General features: G+C 37.0%; 1 protein-coding gene across 1 annotated transcript in view; it reads left to right on the top strand.

Moving 5' to 3' along the window:
• Positions 1–23890, top strand: part of RSRC1 (arginine and serine rich coiled-coil 1) — a 169960-nt gene that overhangs the window by 17897 nt on the left and 128173 nt on the right. Inside the window, exon 4 of the mRNA XM_074591886.1 lies at positions 18243–18413. Coding sequence (XP_074447987.1) covers positions 18243–18413 — 171 coding nt within the window. The remainder of the gene's footprint in view (positions 1–18242; positions 18414–23890) is intronic.

Raw genomic sequence — 23890 nt, 5'->3', positions numbered from 1 at the left:
GTTCGTGCCAGGTTAAGCTGATGAAAGTTGGGGTACTGTCACACTTTCCTGACTGTCCCTTCATCCTTTAGTGCCTGTTCTCCTCCCACCTCTGTGCTCCAAAGTAGTTCTGTGCACTGATCTGTCTGCAAGCTCTCTCTTGTGCTCTTTTAGTGGAGAGCAAGAGAACAGGGTGAGATGCCCATGTTTGCGTTGGGGAAAAAAGGGTCAAGCCTGGGAGGTTCAAGTTGAGATCAGGTGAGAGGCAATGTGAACGCTGGAGTAAGGCACTGTGAACAGGGAAAGGTGCCAGTGTCTAAGGCAAGGCACCGTGTCTCCCTGAAATGCAAGAGCAAGACGATATATAGATGATAATGCTTCATCTGGTTTTGATATAGGTTTATTGGTATAAAACTTGGTCCCTATCAGAGTCAATAGCAAAGCTGCACTTGACGTCAGTGATTCCAGGTTTAACTTGGGTGTGATGCTGTAGGAAGATTATTAAAAAAACCCGCTCAATTGGTAATTTCAGGCATATGTAGAGTGTTTGTCATTTTATTGTCAAAATAGCATTTAAGTAATTACCTGAGCAAAATATTTTGTTAAATATGCGATTGCATAAGGAAAAAATGTGAAAACTTTCACATAGTGTAACTGGAGAGAGTTGTGTATAGATAGAACGCATATTTTAAAAAATCAAAATCTAGGAAAAGAAAGGAAAATAATATCTATAAGTATTATTAACTGTAACTTAAATATTTTGGATTACTCTTGTAGAATTTTTTTTATTTTGAATCTTTTAAGTTTTCTGCAAATTCATATATGCATACATCCAAAATACTGTGACACATATGCTTCCGATATGGAGTTTCCTTGTCTATAAATATTATTTCAAAATATTCTTCAGTTGCGGTTTTCATAGGATCATATCAACTCGTAGTATGGCAAACTGAAAAACTCTTATAGACTTTAAAGACTTACATTATGCTCAGCTTGAATAACTGACTTCAATATTTTTGTAATTCTGTACCACTGATTTATATCCTAGAAATGAAGGCAAGGGCAGTAGCATGTTGTTTTCAAATTTTGCATATACTGTTAGATATGTATTTTTCTTCTATATTTTTGCTTCTCTTATATGGAAACATGCAGGGATAAGCTAAACTGTAATAGAATTTAAATTAATCTGTGGCATAGCACTGAAAATCTGTTACCAGTCTATATCAAAAAGATATGCTAAAAGTTTTCCTGTTAAAGCTCTAAGTTTCTTGATTGGAGAATGGGTAAAAAAAAAAAAAAAAATCCTTTTCCTATTTTTCTGCTATATAGTCGTCTTGAAGTTCTTCCAAATTAGATTTTAAATGCCAATTAGGAGGTTGAATATACTAAAATAAAAGCAAATACAACCAAAATGGCCTCACCTTATGGCTAGTTAGGCTTTTTCTCTCAAAAGTGGAACCTTTGCTCTGAGCATGGCTTTGAGAAAGATATTCAGCTTAATGAACACATTAATTAGAACCATAACTATTTATAAGATAATTAGAAACGAAGCACGGTAAACTGGGCTTTTCCTGCAATTAATGGAGGATTAATTACTGGAGGTAATGAAGTGGATTTTTAAATGCATTAAGGTGAAGTACAGAGATGTGCAAGGCTTTGTGATAGTTGCATAATTATTCCAGGCTGTTTGAGCATAGCTCATATGAGATCGCTAATAAGCATCATTGCATCATTATGTATGCACTTAAAAAGACTTACCACCAAAATGACTGCCTAATTATTTCTAATTGGCAGGAGTCTGTGTAGTCATTGAGCTGTTTGTAGCCATTTTAAGGTTCATTTAACTATCCTTGGGGCCATGTGATAGATGGAAAAAAGCTTCAACTACACGCTGGCCTTGGCTGGCGCCGTTAATCAATTTTGGTGGGCTTCAGTTTGAAATGCATTTGCTCATGCAGAGGTCAAAACCTGAAGTAGTCCAAGCAAAGTTTTGCTTTTTGAAGCCACTTGACTGTATTCATTAGCAATTAGTAAAATAATTGTGTCTGTCACTATATTTGGATTTCCATATGACTTGGTATTCTTTCATCACTGTCCCTTCTTATAGCGTATTAGCTTCACTGGAAACCAAATATTCTTCCAACAGACCCTTTAAGCAACTTCAGTGTAGTGGCATATGTTCCGATATACTACCTTTCTTCATTCATTTGTTAGCTTAAACAGTGCAGTACGTTTCAACACAATCATCTAATTTGCTCCCGATTGATTGCTGAGTGAAAGTTTCTACCCAAGGACAACATTTTAGGGCTTTTAAGGGTATCTCGGAGGAATTAGTCATTAAGCATTAAGAGAGGAAGCGAGTAGTAGTCAAATCGAATTCTGACGTTTACCAGAGTTTTGTAGTAAGGGGCATCTATTTCCAAGATGTTGACAGCTATGTATATTCAAGGACATCTTCTGTCAGAAGAAAGCTATGTAATAATCGCAGTAGTTTAAAAACTCATTCTTACATGAATGTTAGAGCGCCTGTTCTGTCAATAATTACATTAGAAATGTTGTGAATATCATTTGAAAATGACCTTTTTGAGATATTATAATTAGTATGTAGTTATTTTATCTTACTCTGTCAGATTTAATGTGACATCCCATTAGGTAAGCGTCTGTGAAAGTTTTCAATGAGTGCGTTGTCCTGTTGAACATAATCATAACCATCTGTGGGATGCTGTCAGCCTACATAAGCCATTCATATAGCTTAAGAAAACACTGGTGAGCAAATTGTAGGCTAATAAAATAAAGGTCAGCTTTGCCATTTTTGCTACAAAAAAAGCGGTTCTAGTAATTTGATGTTAAAACATAAGTTTAAAAAACAATTGTCCAGATTATGGTTAAAGTGTAAGATTGAAAAAAGTTATTAATTTAAAAACAAAACCAAAACCAAAGTAATTTATTCATGAAATAATGGTTCAATTAACAGATGAGGGGTTAAAGCAAGTGAATTGTGGTAGCAGAAATTAAAATATGAATTAATCCTTAAGGAAAGCTGCAGAATTCTTTTAAAATAAATCCATTGTTTTAATTTTGAGACTTTTATAATGGTAATCAGAGAAGAGATCACTTTTGTGAACAAATATTCAAGACAGAAAAAATATATAAAATACAAATAGCCTTTCTTATTGATACTCACTAGGAATTTTATTTTATTAAGTCCCATCAAATATGTCGCAATGGAAATGCTGCTCCGTAGATTGTCAGAACTATTGCTAGGAAATACATTTTAGAATGGAACAACAGTTTTAATCTGCCTTTGAGCTTTCTGGTTGGTTGTACTGGAAATTCTGGTGTTAGTCAAAATTCTATCTACTAATTGATGAGTGTATTTTTCTTTGATGTAATGTAGCAGTGCAATGGGAATCACATAAATGTAGTTATCGTGTTAGTTATAAAAGTGTTCACAGTGAGATCTTTAAACATACATTTATGCAATTGCCAAATTTCAACATCTGGTTTGTGTTGAATTTGGGGTTCTGAGTGGACCCTGTTGCCAACCTGGCTCGGTGAAGTCTCTCCCTGTACGGAACATCCTCCTCCCTGAAGACAGGAGGTCCTTTCTGCTGTCCTTCAGGGGTTTGCTTTGGAAGATCAGCTTGTATTCCCCAGGGCTTTGTTAGAGTACTGCTCCTAGAGACCTTCACCACGCTTTGAAATGATGAGTGACTTTGGACAGTACTTCCCATCCGTCTGGACTTTTCTCTGCCTTAAAGCAGTCATCGTTTCTGGTGTGCCTTGAATTTACTGCCCTGTATTGACATTGTGCTGTTTCTCCACAGACTGCCCAGCACTGGGGCACTGGTAAATACTGTTATGCCCTGTGAAATGCACAACAATATGGTGTACAATTAAAGGCCAAGAAAATATGTTGGAAAAGGATCATTTGTCAAGCTTTTCTAAATCTCTTTTAGCGTATTTTAAAGTAAAATGCATATTACAGAAGAACTTTATAAACAACTTAGTTTCATTTTAGGTAGAGCTGTTCCCTTTCTGGTGAGAGCTTCCAAATATATCTGGACCTGACTCTCCTACTAAACTAGGAAAGAGAAAATTTTATATTTTTTTCAAGTAAATGGCTAAACAGAAGCAGTAAATAAAAAAATATAAAATTCTGTATGCTGAGCAAATTTTTTTTAAAACTGTCCAGTCCTCAAAAATGTGAATATACTGAAAATTTTTGTTTTTGTTCATACATTATTTTGTACATTATTTTCCAACAGGGAGGCAGAAAACAGCTGTTGGATAGGGCACTGGAAGAGCAAAAAGGAAATATGTCTCAGAAATGGGAAATGTAGGTGAATTTCAAGCCAGCTTTCAATTTAAATTGTTATCTGTTTATTCTCCATTATTAATTTCAAGTCAGCTGGTTATTCCTCCTTAAGTCTCTGACATCAAGAATTCTAACTATCAAATCAGAATATAAGGGTCCTCTCTTTCATGATTCCAGTCTACTGTGAAATTTCCTTGTGAAAACCCTGTAAATCAAAATGAGGTAGGAGCAACATGAGTACAAAGAAAGGAAAGCTGTCACAGGGCTCAGCCACTCACTGAGAAGAAAAACAGTGACTTACCCTGATGGAGTCCTTAGTTGTGTCTAATTTACAGGATAAAGACAAAATATCTGCACGGTTACATGCCTTACAACTTTGATTGTCCTATCTACTAGACTCAATGAACGAGGATTTGCTAAAATCGGAGTTTATCTAACAGATCTCTAGCCACTGACTGCAAAAGGGTGTTAGATTGCGACTCTGACTTTAAGTCCAAGTCAATAGAGCCCCTTACTCAGAGGGGTGATAATTAGGGGTTACTCACCCGCATTGTTACTCAATGTTGTTACACCTCTAGCCCAAAATAAGCATTAGAAGTTGGAATGTTACGGATCAGGCAACAGGATAAAGTAAGATCTCAAGTATTCTGATGAAAGCTTTCCTGAAGACTGTGGTAACGTATCTGAATTATGGAGTATTCCCATGCTTCAGCTAAATTAACAAGATCGAATTATCTGAATAATACAATGAAGTCTTGACCTTATTTCAGAACATATCTTACAGTAAGCTGATACGATCACAAGACCGGTGCATCTTATGAAACCTGAAGGTTGGTAACCAAAGGTATCAAGTTTCTAGTATGTTGCAACTGTGAAGTACAATAGATTGTTAGAGATGATATCATCTCATCTGAGGAATGGTAATACCTTGATTGCCTGTGGTTAGTCAACGTACCCTTACGTTACTTATAATGGGAAAGTGCCAGACAGGGATCAAGCTGTTGGTGTGCTCTCTGCAGTATTGATGAGTATTCAAAATAGAACTTAAGCCCCAAAGACTTGGTAGTTTGATTAGTAGCAGGTAACAGTAGGTGCAGGGAAAAACGAAGTTGGAGAGTCGTGAAAAATACACAATAGGAAAACAACTGTCTGCCAGCACCAGGAACCGCAGGCAGTTGGTGGTGTCATTGTAGGCATGGGGACATCAGTGACTGCTGAAGAGGTGTTTGAAGGTGGTGGAGGGGTAGCAGGCAAGTTTTCCTTGCTTAGTACATTGTTAGCTTAATATACGTTACACCTTTCAATTCTAAAATCTCATTATGTTCCAATTCCGTTCCATCCCACTTCCCCATAGTGGTGTTAATATTCTGGGAGTCGTGATGTAGCTGTTGGGAAGAGAATTGTTGAAGCTTTTGAAGGACACAATAGGTAGTTTTTTATTTTTGGAGCTGGCTTGTTAACGGCATAATTTTGGTAATATTCTCAGTGATGGAAATAATACAGTTTACATTTTAATTCTTGCCTTCAGGTTTCAAAATTGAGATGAGTGTAGTACATAATAGCTGCTGTTGCAGGCTTCTTGCAGATTCAGGAAGGCTGGTCTGTAATTGTTTCATGGTTTTGCTGTGGTTCTGTGAGATTTTATTTATGTTTTAAACAAAAAGCAAAGCTTAAAAGAGAACTTCGTAGTAAAACTGAGAATCTTTTTTTAAACAAAGGCATAGGTATCTAGAAATGGCATTTTAATTGATTGTTATTACCCATTTAAATTGTCAGTTTGTGATCTGTATCATCAATTGATCAGAACAGTCAGAATACACTTTGAAGTGTAATAATCAAGTAGTTCTGTTGCGTTATGTATTTTTTAAAACAATTCATATTTTGTTGTTTCTCTTCTTGATATGTTTAATTTTACAATGTTTTAGGTAACAATTACAGGTTCCATGATGAAAACAATTTTTCTTTGGAATATTAAGTGAAATTTTCAGAGTTTCTCTCCTGTCCCTTTCTTGGAGTTCTTAATTAGTCATTAGAGTTGGGGTTTGGGAAAGACACAACAGGCTTATAGGTGATAACTTCCAGTAAAGTAGATTTTGCATCCGATAAGCCCGTCAGCTGTGTATTTGTCAGTCTCCCGCAAATCAGCTCTTCAGTATTCATCTAGGAGAATATTAAAAAAAGAACATGCTTTTCTATATCTACTCTGTGCTTGTAAAATACAAAATATTAAAGTAAGATGCATCTAACTTGCCTGTAAATTAGAAAATTATCTTTGCGTTTATGGACTGTGTATTGAAAAATAGTAACAAAATATACAAGCTGTTTATGTTGTGTCTTCAAAAGATTTTGACAGTATGGCATGCTAGTTTTTTCTCTTTTTGTGTGTGCACTGCACTAGAAACAGGAGTTTCTAGAGCCCTCTCATGACTTAATTTTCAGAGACTTGATCCTATACTGAAGTTACGGCTATTTTCATTAAATATGTTAAGACTATTTTTTTTAATTTGAGAAAACAAGATGGTATTCTACAAGTCTTTCTGTATGCTTCATAAACCTAGTGTGGTAAAAAGTACAGGTAGAATACCTCAAACTTCTTACATCTCATAAAATTTAAACCTACAATGTCTGGTTATCGCTGAATTAAAGAAAAAAAAAATTCCTTTTTCCTTAATTATGAGCACAGAGTAATGGTTTAGTTTGTTACCAGTCAAGTACAAGTAGACACAGAGCTTTTTATCTAAGTGTTATTTCCTAAGTGTCGTGTGAGACCTCTGTTCATTGCGTGAATCAAGTCTGTCTCAATAGTTCCAATATTTTAAATTATGGATTTGTTTCTAAGCGCAAGCGTACGCTTTAATTTTGTCTTTTAGCAGTTTTTTGAGGTACTGCAAGTTGCTGCAGTGTTGAAGAATGAGAAATGTTGAGATGTTTTTTTCTGTTGGTTCAGTTTTGGGTTCACGCTGGTACGTACTTGTGGTTTGAGTGCCTCACGTTGACAGCGATGGTGCTGTAATGCTCTGGGTTGGGTTGGTGGGGTGTTTTTTTCTTTTTTCAGTTTATGAGAACAGTCAGTGTTCCGTGGTGTAAGTTGATTTCAAGCATCTGTTTAGGTAATTTCATTCAGCTGTCTAATATTTCTGTGGATATAAGTATACATAAATATTATAGCATCTTTAAGCTCAAACCATGGTTGGGGCCTCAATCTTAGATGTTTTACAATCACAAAAATAAAACAGTGGTCTTTTCAAAAAGAGACAGAAAGTTAGCCCTTACCTGTAACTAATTTGAACCTCTCAGAGGCAGTAGGGAAGTGAAAAATTCAACCTTGAAATCTCTCATTTACGTTGCTTAACTTTTTAACATAATATTGGAGGTGTTGTCAAATTTACAACAAATAATTACCTGGATAGTGATTCCATCTGGAAAATGAATTTGACCTTTTTTCATTGCTGTGTGATACATCCAGATCTTCCTGTCATAGCAGATGCAGAGTCACTAATGCCTGCATGATGTAGAAACAAGTAAGTTTGTGTCTTTATTGAGAGTCCTGAAAGTATGCTGGACCCTTGTTTTTTAAAATAGATTCCAGCTGTATCAGGAATAGAATAACTGCACGTATAGGGATAAATTAATTACAAAGCCTGATGAACTTACTTGCTAATAGAATATGTTACCTTATTCGATCATATAGAATTCAAGTTTTCCTATTATGTTTTTTTTTTTTTTTAAAAAAAGAATGTAAAAAAGATACAAAATGCCTTTCCTGCAGGATTAGACAATCTAAAGGGACAGAAGTTTCATACAGCCCATTTTTTTTTGGTTGCTTTTTCTTCAACGTAAAAAGGCGTCAGTTCTGGAATTCAGTTAGGAAAGGAAGGAATCCTTCTTGCTGGTATCTTTGTGTGGCAAACTTACAACTGTTTTGCTTTTGCCTCACCTTGAGTAGCTTTTAAACTCTTGTATGAGAATAAAACAAGCTGGATATTCTCAGCTGATGCAAGCTGGGGTTATTTTGTTATTGTTGTTGTTAACAGATTACTGGAATAATAATTACTTCTCTTAGCAACCTTAACTTTGGTTTTATATGAAAGTTTACATATAATATATGTGCAGCTGGGTATTGCATGCATCTGTGTTGGTGTATGCGTTTTTAATGCCCTTGAAGTCTAGAATTTCAAGACTGTTAAAACTGCTTTGAATGAGAAATGATGCAGCATTGGAGGGGTGGCTTTTTTCTTAGTTTATTTGGCAGATGAGATGATGTAGTAACTCCCATTTATTTACTATTTTATTACCCAAACTTTATTAGAATTAAATTCTAGCTTTTGCTGCTCAGTCATGAGATGGCTACATTTATGTAGGGTTAGAAAAAAGTCCTGTTTTGAGACAGCCTCTAAGAAAAGAAATGTGTGAAAGAGATTAATTTCATGTCAAAATACATGTGTTCTTAAACTGACAGTCCTAATTTAAGGTGAAATCTTCTCAGGGAGGCAGTTCAGAGTCTTCATACAGATTACAAGGGAAATGAATGATGCAACATGTTTCCCCCCAATGACGATGAGGCCAAAGATCCTCAGCTCCTTTGGACCAGTTATATCTGCGGCAATTAGTGACCTCTGTGTGAGTGGGGAGAGAATCGCCTCCTGCCATGGCTAATGGAGTGGAACAGTTCGCAATTCCAGTAGATCAGTGGGAGCTGTTCACACAGCTGTTCTCCCTTCCCAAATCCCAGCCAACACACTTCATTACACTTCCTTTGGCCACAGCTGCTCCCACCACCCTCCCTCTGCATAAAAAAAGCCTGTTGAAAAATAGCATATATAGTTTTCTGTGCCGAACGCAAAAATAATGTGTATCCAATAACACTGCAGTTTATGTACTTCCATACATATCTGTAATGTGCATCTGGCCTTCTCAAGCAGATCACACTTCTGCATGCAAGGAAATGCTCCTCAAGTGAGCCATTTGATGAAATAAGAAGTTACAGTTACGTACAGGTTAGCGTAACGAGCTTTGTTAGGCATTTTGTAAAAGCACATCAACAAAAACAAATTATTTATCTCCATGCTTGAATAGCAGCTATTTAATCTCTGATTTATATTTCTGGTTTTCAGATAATATTTAGTAAAGTGTGTTTTCTGGTTTTAGTTTTCTGTGAAGGTTTTTATCAAAGCGCTCCTGCAGCTGGTAGGGTCGTAGCCAGCTTCTCACCTCTCACTCGTTCCTTAGGCAGGGAGTGCTGGCTGAACTCCATGAGACACAAGTCTCTGAGCGAAGGACTGCTAACACATAAGCCCAATTTAAGTAAACTTTATGTATTTCTGGACTCAATTCTTTTTCACCCAGTTGTTGATCTCCGGTAGGTTTTCCAGCACCGTTGTGGGCGTGCTGAACCGGAGATACGCTGTCACTGTCAGCACTGGTTCTAGTCTTCCCCCCCCATTTAAGGAGAATTTTTTTGTAGGATAGTCAAGCCATTGTGGCAAAAGCAGCGCTTCAGTCTTCTGTGGAAGTGAGAAGAGGTGGACCAGAAGGTTGTAGTTTGGAGAACTAGATTTGTAACAAACGGACTGCTTGAGGATAAACCAGACTAAAAGTAGTGTTTTCTCTATCTGTTCTCTCCAGCTGCATTTGTGTACTGTTCATGCCAAGTTTTCAGTAACTACTAACTACTTTTTTTTTTTTTTTTAGTTACAGCTTACTGGAATTTTTAATATTGTTTCCTCAAATGTTTGATTATGAAATTAATGTAACTTATAGGTGGAGAACAGTTTATTATTGAACTAAGTTGATGCCTGTATCTGATGAATCCATTGTCTCAGTTCTGCAAACCGTTTTCTTGATTGTCCCGGTCATTGTTTGTATGTCATATTGTGTTTCTCTGGCACTGTGGATGATATTGTTACTATCTTTAATATCCCGCTATTTCGTCACCAACCATCGAAACTGCTGGCTTGAAACAACTTGTTTTTCCTCTTAGCGCAAGTCTCACTTTGGACTTAAAAGCTGACTCTGCTTTTGCCTGGTTTCATTATCACTCACCTTATATTTAACAGTAAATAATTAAACCATATTATCATACATATTCGCTATGTTTAACTTCCTCACACACATGCATTTTAAAATAGTGACCTGAAATGTTCTATAGGGGTAGCATTATTTGCATTAAAAAAAAAAAAGTATAGTATTAGTAATTTCCACACTGTGAACAACTGCAGTTGATGCTTGAAATTATTTTACCTTCCCAAGAACTTGTACCATGATTATTTTTTTTTTTTGTCTTGCTAGTGAAGTTGAGTTAAACAAGAAACTTTCTCTTAATATGCTTTGAAAGACAACACGTCATTTTGCTGCAATTAGTTGTGCGTTTGCACTATGTCTTTATTACTAATATGAATATCCAGGTTTGATGCAATGCAGTTGTGTTTCATTGTTCTTTCCCAGACTTGTGATTTATTGCTAAACTATTAGAGGCATGAATTTGTTGGGTTTTGTTTGTGGCTGTTGAGATAATAATAATCTAATAAGAATCGTATCAGCTGAGAGATACTTAGAAGAATGCCAGGGAAGAATCTGACATCTCAGAAATTTTCATTTGAGAGGTGGTTGCTGTTTGCCAAGAAAATAACTTATTTTTGTCAAGAACTTACCTCCACTGAAAGAGCACTTCTGTTTGAGCTGTCTTGGTTTTGTGCTCTAATTCCTCTTTCCATTTTAAAAAGTCTATCTCGGTGACTGCGTTCAAATTGTAGTGTTTTGAAAAGATTAGATTGTACCTATAAGATATCGTTCGATGCTTTAGTGCAATATAATTGGGGAAATACTAAACGACACTGACCTCATTTCCTTTAGAACAATGAAAATTAATAGTTTCACGTTTTATTAGGCTGATATTCCAGATGTAGTGTACATTTAATTAAGTGTAGTTTCCTTTTGGTTATGGTATGTGTCTCTGCTTTTTGTCGCAAATTCTTTCTAGTTTTACAGTTTTCCACATGTTTTCTTTCACCATTTATGATTTTTTCAAAGCAGAGCTATAAGGATTTAAATCACTTTAGCATGCAGCAAAACAGTTCCCATTCAAACAATAAACGCCATTTTAAAAAGCCTTTAGATCTTCTGTCACTTCATAAATATAAATGTATAAAAACATTATGCAGTTGTAGTGCCCACCTGCTAATTAAATGCAGATTTCCTCAAACTTGTTTTAAAATCTGCTTATTTGTTTCAACTCTGTCTCTGTTCAGAATACATATGGCCCTTGTGAAACTAATTATGCTTATGGAGCAGCTGTTAAATTTAGTGCAACTAATTTTATCCAATATTTTACATTTTAATTGATTACCTGTGAAGAAATTAGCAAATTAACACTTATTGTGCAGTAACTGAATGGGCTTTTATGGATACTTTCAATTTTTACAAGTGGACTAAGTGTTGATGGAATAAAGACATTTCTTAGGATTTTAGATAGGAAAGTTATTGGTGAGCCTTGATTATCTGGTGTGAGAATTTAGGGATACTGAGTGATGCCAAGCATCTGTGTGTTCTGTAACTTAGACATGAAAAGCAGATTGGAAAGTAATAGCTTTTCACAGAATTTTGGTAACATATGGGCTTATCTGGATCTAAGAACTCTTTGAAGATCTTTGAACTTGACTAAATGACTTAACCTTTGGCATGGTGGGTGGGTGTTTTGTGTGTGTTGGTTTGGGGGGAAGGGGCTGTGCATGCTGGCAGTCTACTCTCCAGCTTGATTTTTTTATTTTATTTTATTTTTCCTCCAGTAGTTCTGAAATTCGAACACTTTGTGACTTGCTTTAATAAGAATAGTCGGGATTGGTTTTATTTTTCCAAAGTAATAAAATAGAAAATCTTTCTCTGCTTGATCTGTGGATTTTTGTTCTTGTTTACTGACGAATTCTTGGCACAGATGACTTCTTGTAGCTCCATTTCATAAAGTTATATCTTTATTTCCTGTTCTGTATATATCGCAAGCTATTTTAATAGTTATTCATGATAACCTACAGGTGAATTCGTTCACGCTGCAAATGGAAATGTACTGCAGCTTGTTATACGCTGAGTAGCAAATTTAGTATACTTTAATTTTCACTTTATGAAATTACCTTCCACTGTCAAGAGCCTATTGCGCATTTTGGATTTAATATAGACCTTATGGAAGTTTGCATAAAGTGTTCTTAAAACAAATACTTCAGGATTTGGGGCTTATAGGCAAAGGAAAAAGACAGCTATCTTATTAAAATGATAACATACTGTAAAATGAAGTTCAGGGGCATTAAGTGCAGCTTTTCTGTGTGCTGAAGCCTGGCACTGAGAAGGTGCTGATAATGGTCTTCTGGTCTGAGGGGAGCCCTGGCTCTACCCCTGCACCCAGCCTGTGCTGCTGGGGGATGGCACTGATAAATATTGAATGTATTTTAGGCAATATCATAGAATCATTGAATGGTTTGGGTTGGAAGGGGACCTTAAAGATCACCTAGTTCCAAGCCCCCTGCCACAGGCAGGGACACCTCCCACTAGACGAGGTTGCTCAAAGCCCCATTCTTGTTGATCTTAATTTTTTAATTACCTGCAGCCTCGGTGTATCAGAGAAAGGGCAGTATCCTTACCTGAAGTTGTCAAAGCACGATCTAAATTTCTGAGTTTTCATTGTTCAAATTCTGAGTTTGCCACAGAAAAGCGGAGGTTAGAGATTGAATGTTGCCTCTTTCTTTAAAAGCCGGGGCGGGGGGGAAGAAGCAACATGGAAGTTAGGTAGAGAAAGCTATTTGGATTGCAAATTCAGACTTGAAGTTCGTGAGATTCCACACTTGCTTTTAAATACTGTCTTAATTCTGTCCTGATGTCTGCAGGATGATACCTGTTCATACAGTTACATACTGTTACCTGCTGGTTTCAGACAAGACCAAGCTAAATGGGGAATCCTGGCTTCTTCATGGAATAGTTGTCCTCTTGTCACCTGGTTTGTTGAAGCTTGTGTTTGGTGTTGCAGAATTAGTCTTGAATTGTATTAACAGGTGCGTTTAATTAGCCTGGGATGTAAGCGAGATTGGAGCTTCCCTCAGAGCTGGAGGAAATTAGGCAGGCATTAGATATTGAGGTTTTAGCAGTTGTATTTAAGTGGTAGTTTGTTTTGGGAGTACTTACCAATAGATAAAATCCCAGGAAGAGCAGTAATGTTTGCCTGTATACAAACACGGCACGTCCTTTTGCATGCTTTGTGGGAAACTGTGCTCTTCCTTCTTTGTATTTTTTTGAAATGTTTTTATATAATTTCTTTGCTTTCTGATTATATGTTTTTGACCTCAGTATATGGTTATGGTGTTGCATACCTTTTGCTTCCTTCTTGCTATGAATATAATCTTTAGCTTCATTTATTTAAGTTCTCTTAACTTCATTGAGTCAATAATCTCTTTTTTGTTCTCATGTTTAAAAAGCTTGACTTTTGTTCCCCCTTAAGATTACATCTTACACCTTTTTTAAAAGATAAAGTGAGTCTCTTCTTTGCTTATTCTTCTGGTCAGTCCCTTTTTTAAGCTTTTCGGTTTAGGGAGAAAGAAGCCTTAGCTCATATTTTGGTTGTTTTGATGAATGCAGGGGAAACCTGTTTGTAGGCAAAAAACATTGGTTTGTTTGTTTGTTTTTCCTAAGTGTTTTGCAGTTATAGAATCACAGAATGGTTTGGGTTGGAAGGGACCTTAAAGACCATCCAGTTCCAACCCCCCTGCCCTGGGCAGGGACACCTCCCACCAGACCAGGTTGCTCCAAGCTCCATCCAGCATGGCCTTGAACCCCTCCAGGGATGGGGCAGCCACAGCTTCTCTGGGCAACCTGGGACAGGGTCTCACCACCCCCACAGTGAAGAATTTCTTCCCAATATCTAATCTAAATCTCCCCTCTTCCAGTTTAAAACCATTAACAAGTTCCCACTTGTCCCTGTGAGACTTGTGGTGCCGAGTCCCTGTATGTTTCAGTGCTTTTCCGTTTTTCTGGCCTAAGGAGGTACGGGTTCCCGCATTCTAGAAGTGGTGCAGCATTTGCTAAGTATAATTGTGGCTTTTGCTCCAATCATAGCTAATCATCATTTCCTATGGCACTTCACAGAAACTGAGAGCTCTCTTAGAAGTGCACACGCTAGCAGAGATCAAGAAGATTGTTGTCTTACCTGCTTAAGCTCAGCAGTTCTTATATGGTTTATTGCTGGCTTCCTGTTCATCCCGCTTCAGTTTTAGAAGTATTGCTGGTAGAGCTTGTTTTATCATGTAAGATGAAATTGTTCTGGAGAATTATACTGCAAAGTTTGTTATTTTTGACACCTTGTGTCTGTTACCTTATGGTATTTAGTGCCTGTGCTTCCTTTGTTTCATCAAAATGTGGTAAAACTACATAATGAAGCTTAACTCATAATATACTAAGCCGTTACTTAGTTAAGTAAATATATTTTAAAATTTTCATGCCTCTACTTGTGTGGGAAGTCCGTGAGATTTTTTTTTTTTTTTTTTTTTGAGATTAGCAGAAGATTTAAACAAGAGTTGAGATTCAGCTTAACTTTGTTAAATCTGTGTTGTGGTCGCCTAGTGGTTTTTCTAATAGTCCTCTCTTGCTTCGAATGGATGGATCGCAAAGGAGAAATAATACAACATAAGCTTTTTTCAAAAGTATTCATTGCTGTATGACACTGGAAACACAGTAGTTACCCCAGTTTAAAAATGATTAACAGAATCTAAGTTTCACTAGCATTCAGAAATTGAAGAGAGCATTAATACTAGACTTGCTTTTTTCTTTGCCTCATTTTCCTTATTTACTTCACCCCTGTTCATGGCTGGAGTTAGTACATCTTTCTCTATTTCTGGACTTGTCTTGCTTTATCTGTGCTTTAAAAATACTATTTGTAATCGATATAAATAAATATGATGAACTTAGAGTTAATTTTAATTGGGAAGGCTGTAGCTCTGCAGCATTAAGGGAAAATAACGAAAAATTAAATATTTGCAAAGAACTTTGTACAATGATGGAAAACTCAGGAAAACTCCTCTTCGGAGGAGGTCAGGCTATGTGTCTGTGCAGGTCCATCACAGGCCAGTGTGTCTGGTGTTCACCTGGTGCCACATCAGTAGGCTGTGTTAGGATGTGCTCGTCTGCATCCTTCAGCACTCCTGTCTTGGCTGCGGCAAATAAGCCCTGCATACATCTTAGCTCCTGGAGAGCTAATGCATAGGAGAGACTCTGCAAGGTGATTCAGGTGCAGTGGGATACACTAGATCCACTTTGCAACTTGTTTTCTGCAGTTCCCTCTGTAGATCCCTTGAAATAGGGCACGGCAGTCCGCTGGGCTGGGCTGGGGGTCTGCAGCCCACGGAGGCAGCCAGATGTGGCACCAGAGCTGCCCTGAAGACCCTTCTCCGTGCGCTGACTTGTTATCTGAGCTAACAAGTCCGACCAAACTGAAGTTGTCTGCATGAAGCCAATTCTGGATTGTCTGCATCTGTGCTCTGAGCTGATCTACAGCCCAGATCAACTGCTCTGATAATTGAAGGATTGACTGACTAATGTGTCCTGCAGAGATGGCTTCTGTGGAGCAGAACTTAACATTTTTGTTCAGATCTTTGCTGTAATATCCCGTTGATAGTAATCTGCCTGCCTCACCTGCATGACTGCGACGGGGAACACAAGCTGTATCAGCTACTTTCTATAATTGTAAAACCCAAAGGATAAACAATAATTAGGGATCGCTCCAGGCTAATGAATTTTGTGGGTGCACAAGATTGCAAATTAAAGAATGGTGACAGATTTTGTAAAGAAAATGTTTATCCATTTTCAATGCTGTTATAAGTACATTATACAAATTTGGTGCAAGTCTGGTTTTATTTTTTAAAAGCTGTTTTTCTGTATATAAATTACACCTGCTGTTTCTTCTACTTAAAAATGTGAGTGAACAGGAATCTAGGATTTGCGTATCCAGCTAATCTGAAGTGAATTTGCTGTTATTTGCACCTGCAAAAGGTAATGTGAAACAAGCTCAAATTTGAGCTGAGAAAATAAGCTCTCTAGCAATAAATATTTTAGATTCCTCAGTCATTTCTGTTTGAAGGACTACACCCTTAAGTAAGGAGAAACCTTGCATCAAATGAAGGTGATTTCTGTTGCAGTAGGCTGCTTTTGTTTGTTTTGTGTTGGTTTTGGTTTTGGGGTTTTTTTGGTGTTTTTTTTTGTTTGTTTTTTTTTTTTTTTTACTATTTCTGATTCTGCATCTTACCCGTAGAGTTCTCAGAAATCATGGTTGCCTTGGAATAGTGAGTGTCCGCAGGGCAGTGGTCTGTAAATCTGTGCCTGCCTAATCACGATGCTCATAAAAACCAGTGTCTTTGTGCCAAAAAGTAGATCTAATATCCAGAATACTCTTTTAGGGCAAAACTTCCTCTACCTGAGAACTAAAGAATGGATGGATGCTTTTTAATTTGTGATGACATAACAAAAATCCATTTTGAGACTGAAAACGTTCCATAGTTCATAATATGCCACTTAAGTGGTAATTTGATCCATTGTATTAGTGCTAATAGTGTGACCGATAATAGGAGATATTGTGTTGCAAGAGATGCCATCTGCTGAACGAAACGGAAAACTGAGGTTCTGACCTCTGGTGCTACTCTGAAAGGCTCAGTGGCAAGAATAGGTATGTTAACCCCAGTATGCTGGACAAATTCCAGAGTCACTAACAACATTCTTCCTAAATGTAATTTATAGCTTCATCTGGATGGAGTATTTTCTTTTGCTTATTCTATTGTCGAGTTTTATTAAACAGTTGCTGCCTTTTAAATTTAGTGATCTTTTATATGTGATTTTGCTTTTAAAGGCCTTTGGAGTTTTGCACTCCAAGAAGTGCTAAGTAAAGTTTTTTTATACTGTTTTTAAAAAAAAATGCCCTTCCCTTCCCCCAGCCCTCTCAGTACTTAATGAAACTCTTCAATGAGGTGCCATCAGAACTTTTATGAAGATGTATGTTGTAATAGAAACTAATGCAAACTTGAACTGCTGTTTCCCTAAATATTCATTGTCTGTAACTACTCATGTACCGTAGCAAAGATGTATTAATCCATTATAAATTAAAATTTAGAAAAACAACTAAAAGAAATTCAGGAATAATGAAAAGGGTTTTTTTGGATACATATAGAAACGGTCATGTTGTAATACCTCTCGATCTTTTTTCATTCAAGTATATCAGTAACAACATACGTTTATTAGAGGAATGGATAACATGATTGAGAACAGAGTATCCTATAGCTGCGTAGGAACTTGTAACCAGGAACCAAATATGTGCCCACACCCTTGCACCTGTATGCACTTTCTTGCATTATTGGGCCTGTAGGCTTGGCCTATTTATAGGTTTTGTACAACGTGTGTTTCAAATCTGAATTTAATATAGAGAAGCTGTGTGCGTGTGTCAGCTCTGCAGGCTAAAGGTAAGGGTTTGGACACATCCCCTGGGGTTTTCCTGGTTTTTGTTGGAACATCGTTATTAGTAGTAATGTATTTAATACGTCAATACAAACACTTAGCAGCAGCTGTAAATTCTTTGATTATTTGCCAAGCTAAATTGATAAGAACTTAAGAATTTAAAGTTTAATGTTCAAGAAAAAAATTCCTTCCTTTCCTTCTCCAATAGCTCCAAAGATTACTCTGGTAATACCAGATTACTCTGTTAATGGGTGAATACTATGTAGTGTGATTTAATTTGTTTTGCATTCTTGCTTCAGAGTAGAAGCAATGCTTTCTTTTTCACTTTTGATAAATCAGCAGTTTTTTGTTTAAATGCATTAAATTACTAAATGGTTTGCAAATGTGTTTAAAATAGTTGGACTATATAACAAATGCAGTGACAGTGAAAAATGTATGACTGCTAAATTTTAATACTATGGATTTTGTGTAGATCACGATCAAGACCTCGTCAACGTTCTTATAGTCGAAGTAGTGAAAGATCCAGTCATAGGACAACTCATAGCGGGTCTCGTGAAAGAGAGCGGCGTAAAGGCAGAGAGAAAGAAAAAATAAAAGAGAAGGGCAAAGGAAAAGAAAAGGAGATATATGGCGCAAAGCATGGGTAAGTGAAATGACAAACAATATAACTATAATAAAAACAGGGAACAACTTAGTGTTGTTTCACTTTTTTTGTAATCAGTTTGCTTTATAATACATGATATTTTGTATAAACTCAGTGGAAATTATTTAAAATCTTTGAATAGTGTGATTCTTAGTATTTTAAAATTCTGGAACGTGACAATATTTCAAACTAAATGATTTCATTTACAAACTAGATGTTTAATTTACAATTCTTTTTCCTCTTGATTTGCGAATATGCTAAATAGCTTTCTTCAGTTCATTTATATAAATATTTTTCTAATGCATAATAACGACAATTTAAGGAAAAAAATGAGGAGTGTTGGAAAGTACGGAGACTATTTCCTGTGAGAAGATGGTTTTCACTGTTCACACTACCTGCTTCTACGTTGTCAGAAGTTCCTATTGGGCTTCGTTTGTGGCTCACAGTACAGTTTCAGCAGAAGCACGTGCTATGGGTGAACAATGGATTGCCTTTCAAAACCTGCAGTCAACCTAATCTCTGCTTGGAATGACTTGGATTGTTTATCTCGTTTTTACAGATTTCAGAAAAGGCAATTTATGTGATTACCTCTGCTTTATACACCTTGATCTCCTGCGCCCTTTACTGTGATGTTTATCTTTTCCCTGTTTATGCGATCAGGTTCAAAAAGAAAGGTACCAGTGTGTCACTTCATGAATTTCCCTTTGGTGGATTCCCGCTGAAACACTAAATGGGAATTTCTGGAGTAGCATCCTTTACCCATGTTTGTGGAGGTGTCTCAGAATTACCTCCCTGGTTTTACAGCTTGGTGATGTTAATTTAGTCTCTCAGATACCATTGCCTACTTGTCCATGGTTATAGCACTGATTATGTAAATTCAGGATTAGCTGTTTGCATGTTTTTTTTTTTCTTATTTGCAATACATTACTTAGACTGTTGGGAACTCCAAGAGTGGCGTCTTCTACTCATTTAAAGAGATACTTTCCTCATTTTACTAAACCATGTGGGATATTTGTCTCTTCTTGTTGTGGGCGTTTCCAGCATTCAATATAAACGGAACCCCTGAGATGTTTGCAGTATGTCTGATAAGTCATAAACAAAATGCCTTTTACCCATTTACCTGAAGTTTGAATATATTTTGATACTTCTAGAAGACTTGAGGCGAAGCCTGGATGTTCCAAACATTTTTTTTTTTTTTTTAATTGAAGTAGAAAAGTAGGGAAAGGATCCATACTGAGCACATAACATTTGGTGTGTGAGAGGTTTTCTGGACTTTGTGTAGAAGCACATCTTAAATCATGTTGGAGTATATAGCAGTGCTCTGTTAGCATACTGCCTGGCTTTATGTCCTTTTAGAACAAGGATCAATATGAGATAGCCGTAGCAAGAACACAGAAGTGCCCAGATTTTTTTTTTTTACCTTTACATTTTGATAACTTACAAAGTCGCTTATGCTAAATTTGAAAACAAAATGCCCTGTTTGGGTCATTTCCAAGGTAGTTAGGACAAAGAGTACAAATTGATAATAGAAACATTTTATGACATCAGTCTATTTTCCTCTGAGCTCAGTACTGACTGGTAGGCTTTGTACAGGGGTTTCTTACTTGGAGCATTATTAGACTGCAAAATGAAATGTACCTAGGATGATGCTGATATAATCTGTGCTTCATAAACTGTTCTGAGGGGGTACGACATGTTTTTCAGTTTAATCAAATAGTGATCAAAGTATATCTGTGCAGAGAATATGGATCTGAGAAGCTTTTTCCCCTTACAGTTATTTGTCATTCGAAGATTGAGACTGTATCAGCGTTGCATTATTGTTTGTTAAAGGCTTTGCAAGGCAACGTATTTGAACACACAGAGAAGACAGAGCTCTTTGCAATTGCTATTTGCAATTACTGCACAATTATTTCTCTATGGAATATGCTGTTACAGACCCCAGTAAGAGTGAATTAGGAACCTGCACTTTTCCTTAAATGCGTGCGTGTAGGAACAAAGTTGATGTCTTTTTACTTTGCCTTGTGTGTGCTCCAGGAAAATGAGACCAAGTAAGATGTTTTACAGTTGTGTTTTTGTACGAGGCTTCCTCAAGCCTCTCAAGCTCTCGGCTTTCTTCCTCTGCATCATTTATTTGTGTATTTGTTTTCTTTTTGGATGAAAAGTTTAGGAAAGAAGAGATCTCCTTGGCCAAGGAAGCTCAGCTGTCCTTAGTTCCTAGGTGTATAGGAAGGAGGATGGCAAAACACAAACTGGGTGAACCTTTTGCCTGTGTAAGTCTATTGGCTTCTCGCAGTTTTTTCTTTGGTTTCTGCAGCAGCAGGGAGATTTGGTGGTTCGTTTGCTCTGTCTTGATGCTCATTTCTGAGGATAGATTTTTGTTTTGTTTTCCAGTAACTATAAGGTCTTTGTAGTTGGCTGTGGTCAGCAGAAGGTAGCAAGTTGGTTTTGCTGATATTTTTGAGGGTCTATGTTATAATTTAGGATTTTTGTCTTGTAGTGGTGTCGGATGTCCTTTTGTGGGTATGGTTAGAATTATAACTCTTATTATAGCTTGCCTCTGCAGCCGAGTGTCTCAGCAGATTCTGGGACTGATGCCTATCCTCTGCAGCTCGACAGTTTGCTGCCTTGGCTGGAACTTCACTGCTCACCCAATTCGCTTAGTGCTGGAGGAGACCAGGAAGCACTAAAACGATTTGCTTCATCAGCTGTCTTCATCGGAAAGACAGTAAACAGAGAGGTGATGCCTTCTCAGAATGTATGTCTCTTTCTTGTTTTAAGTTGGATTCAGTTGGGACAGGAAAAATAATAAGTATTTTATTTTTCCTCCTGGCGTGTTCTGCTGTAGCTAATGCAATGATGGTGCTGTTTTTTCAACTTGTCATTCACATTCTTTTTTTCTCTGAAGCATGAGGAAGAAAGCCTAAGCGGACACAAAAAACTGACTGTCAGGTGTACATCTGGATGTGAAATATCGAGAGGAATCTGTTTTAGATGACTCTCCAAGTGAATGAATTTCTAGATCTACTGTCTAGATCAGCACTGAAAGTAACACTATTCTACAGAGCCTTTCTAGAAACTCCAGCAGCAGGGGATCTGTAGAGGAAGAAATAGTCCTCTGACCTTGTATTTGGGATAGATCCTTACAGGTACTCCAAGACACATCAACTTTTCAGTTTAAAGTCCTGTATGTTTGGAATGTATTTATTGAAAATGGCTACTTAAAAGCTATAATGACGATCATCCTAAAGCCAGATTGTGAGAAGACGGAATGTAAATTATCAAGTGCCAGTTGACTTCATAGTTTCACTTTGCATGAAAGAAGGTATTTCAGTCTGGCAGCACTGCAGGTTATCTGATACAAGTAGTCATTTATTTGGGACTTGACTGTTCCTCTAAAGTGGGGAATCAAAATGCAATTTTTGCGCTAATTAAGGAGCAAATGGTTTTATTTGCTTGTGGCTTGAATGAACTCTGATAATTTTCTTTTTTGCGCTTGGATTGTGTATGCTGGTAGATGTGAGGGAGAAAGGCTTGTGTTTGGTTTTTCTATCAGGGCAACTTTAGGTTTTTTCAAAGCAGATCTTGTCTTCACAACAAACATCTCGAGAGATTTGAAGAGTAAAAAACTCTGCCACAATAATCCAGTCCTTTGGCATTCTCCATTTCAGTGAAGATTCTTTAAGGTTGAGCACTGAACTTCCTGAACATTGGAGAAGCGTCAGCTGTTTCACGGAGACAGGCTGCATTTGCAGTCATTGAAAAACAGCTGAACTCTTCTGTTCTTACAATGTTTTAAGGGATATAGTCTTTGTTCAGCCATGATGGAGAGAGGTTGTGGTAACAGCTGCTTTGAATTTGGGTTGGGAAGCTCATTTATGGCATCTGACAGTACTTGGTGAAAAAACCTGGCATTAAGAGCAGCCTAACAAGGTTTGAAATAGTTTTGTACTCACTTAAAAGGTAAAGCGAACTCAGAAGGCGTCCCAGCAGCACACCCTAAATATTCATAAACAAAAAATTGATTCATCTTTCAGACTATCAGAATTATTTAATTTCCAGTGAAAACTCTTTGCAAAATAAAGCTGATGACGAGCAGGCAGCAAGAAATGTTCTTAACTAGAGCGTATCCAACTACGGCAGTGCTACTTATTTCCTTCCATTTTGCAAGTAATCTGCATTGACCAGTTTGCTTTTGCTGCTTTGGTCTCCTAAACTCATAGTCGTTCTTGGAACTGTGTTCCTCCTTTTGTTTTGTTTTGTATTTTTGTTGCAGTGCATGGCAGAAAGAGCTTTATTGCCTGGAAGGATATATAAAAAAATAATCAATAAATGGTATGGCTTTTTCTGAAAAACTGTTGCCAGCGTTTCCAAAGTAAAAGCGCTTGCTTGGCCTTGCAGCCTCTTCTATTCATCCAGTCTCCCAGGCCAAGTTGAAATCATACTTCTCTGTTTGTAATAAGAGTGTTGTTCTCTAGTTATGACCCATGACTGCAGTAGTGATGTTGTGCACGTTATTGCTTTGGACCATCACTATGTACTAGAACTCTAGCAGGGCTCATACTGTGTAATTAGCACACACGTTGTTGTCTTTCCTCTACTCGTGAAAGTTCAACTGACAAGTGCTGTACCAAGGTGTTACCACACCTTTGTAATTTTTACAGAACACGTGATACCTACTGATACATTGTGAAGTGTTATAAATAAAATGGAATTGATAAAATAAGGGACAATATACATTTTGTGATGCATTATCATTTTCTGTTAGCTCTGCAAAACTTTATAATGCGTGGTCAACATCTGGTGTCTAGTTCTTACCAATAAGTCTTAGTCTAGTGATTTTCTTTTATTAAATTTTTGTTTATTTGAAAAAAGCAAAACTTTAGTGTTCTTTGTTCCGCCAAAGTAGTTTATCGGATCCTACCTTTGGCTGTCCCATTTCCTGTTTTTCTTCTCTTGGTTTCATTTTTTTTCCCTTGCAAAAATGAATCTGTGTGAGAGTATGCACTCTGGGCTAAAACACAAAAATGGGTAGCATTGACCAGAAAAGGCCACTGACTAAAAAGGGAAAAGCCTCGTCTCCGCATCAAAGGAATGGGACCGGTTGGATTTAATTTCCAATGGCTGATCAAGAAGGGAGTTGCAGTTCTCACAGTAGGCCCTTGTGTGGTTTTGATTGATTATGGGAAAATAACTGATAGCCCTCCTGGAAGTATAATGACTTTGTCCTATCAGTCCAACTTAAATCAAAAAAATAAAATGTTGCTGGTTGTGTGGTAAAGCTGAATTGCGCTAATTTCTAGAGAGAAACATGTGCTTAAAAATAAGATTTGAACTAATGACAGTGGGATTTTTATTACAGAATATTTTCTTCCTATTGAAAAAGATTCTGTCCCAGCACAATAGGAAAAGGAGGTGCTAGATACAGTCTGGATTGTTGATCAAATGCTCATTTATTGAAAGTACTATATTTAGAAAAC

Source organism: Larus michahellis, chromosome 6, assembly GCF_964199755.1.
Source record: "Larus michahellis chromosome 6, bLarMic1.1, whole genome shotgun sequence".
Taxonomy (NCBI): Eukaryota; Metazoa; Chordata; class Aves; order Charadriiformes; family Laridae; genus Larus; species Larus michahellis.
The sequence above is the reverse complement of the archived record's forward strand: the minus strand, read 5'-3'. Positions and strand labels throughout refer to the sequence as shown.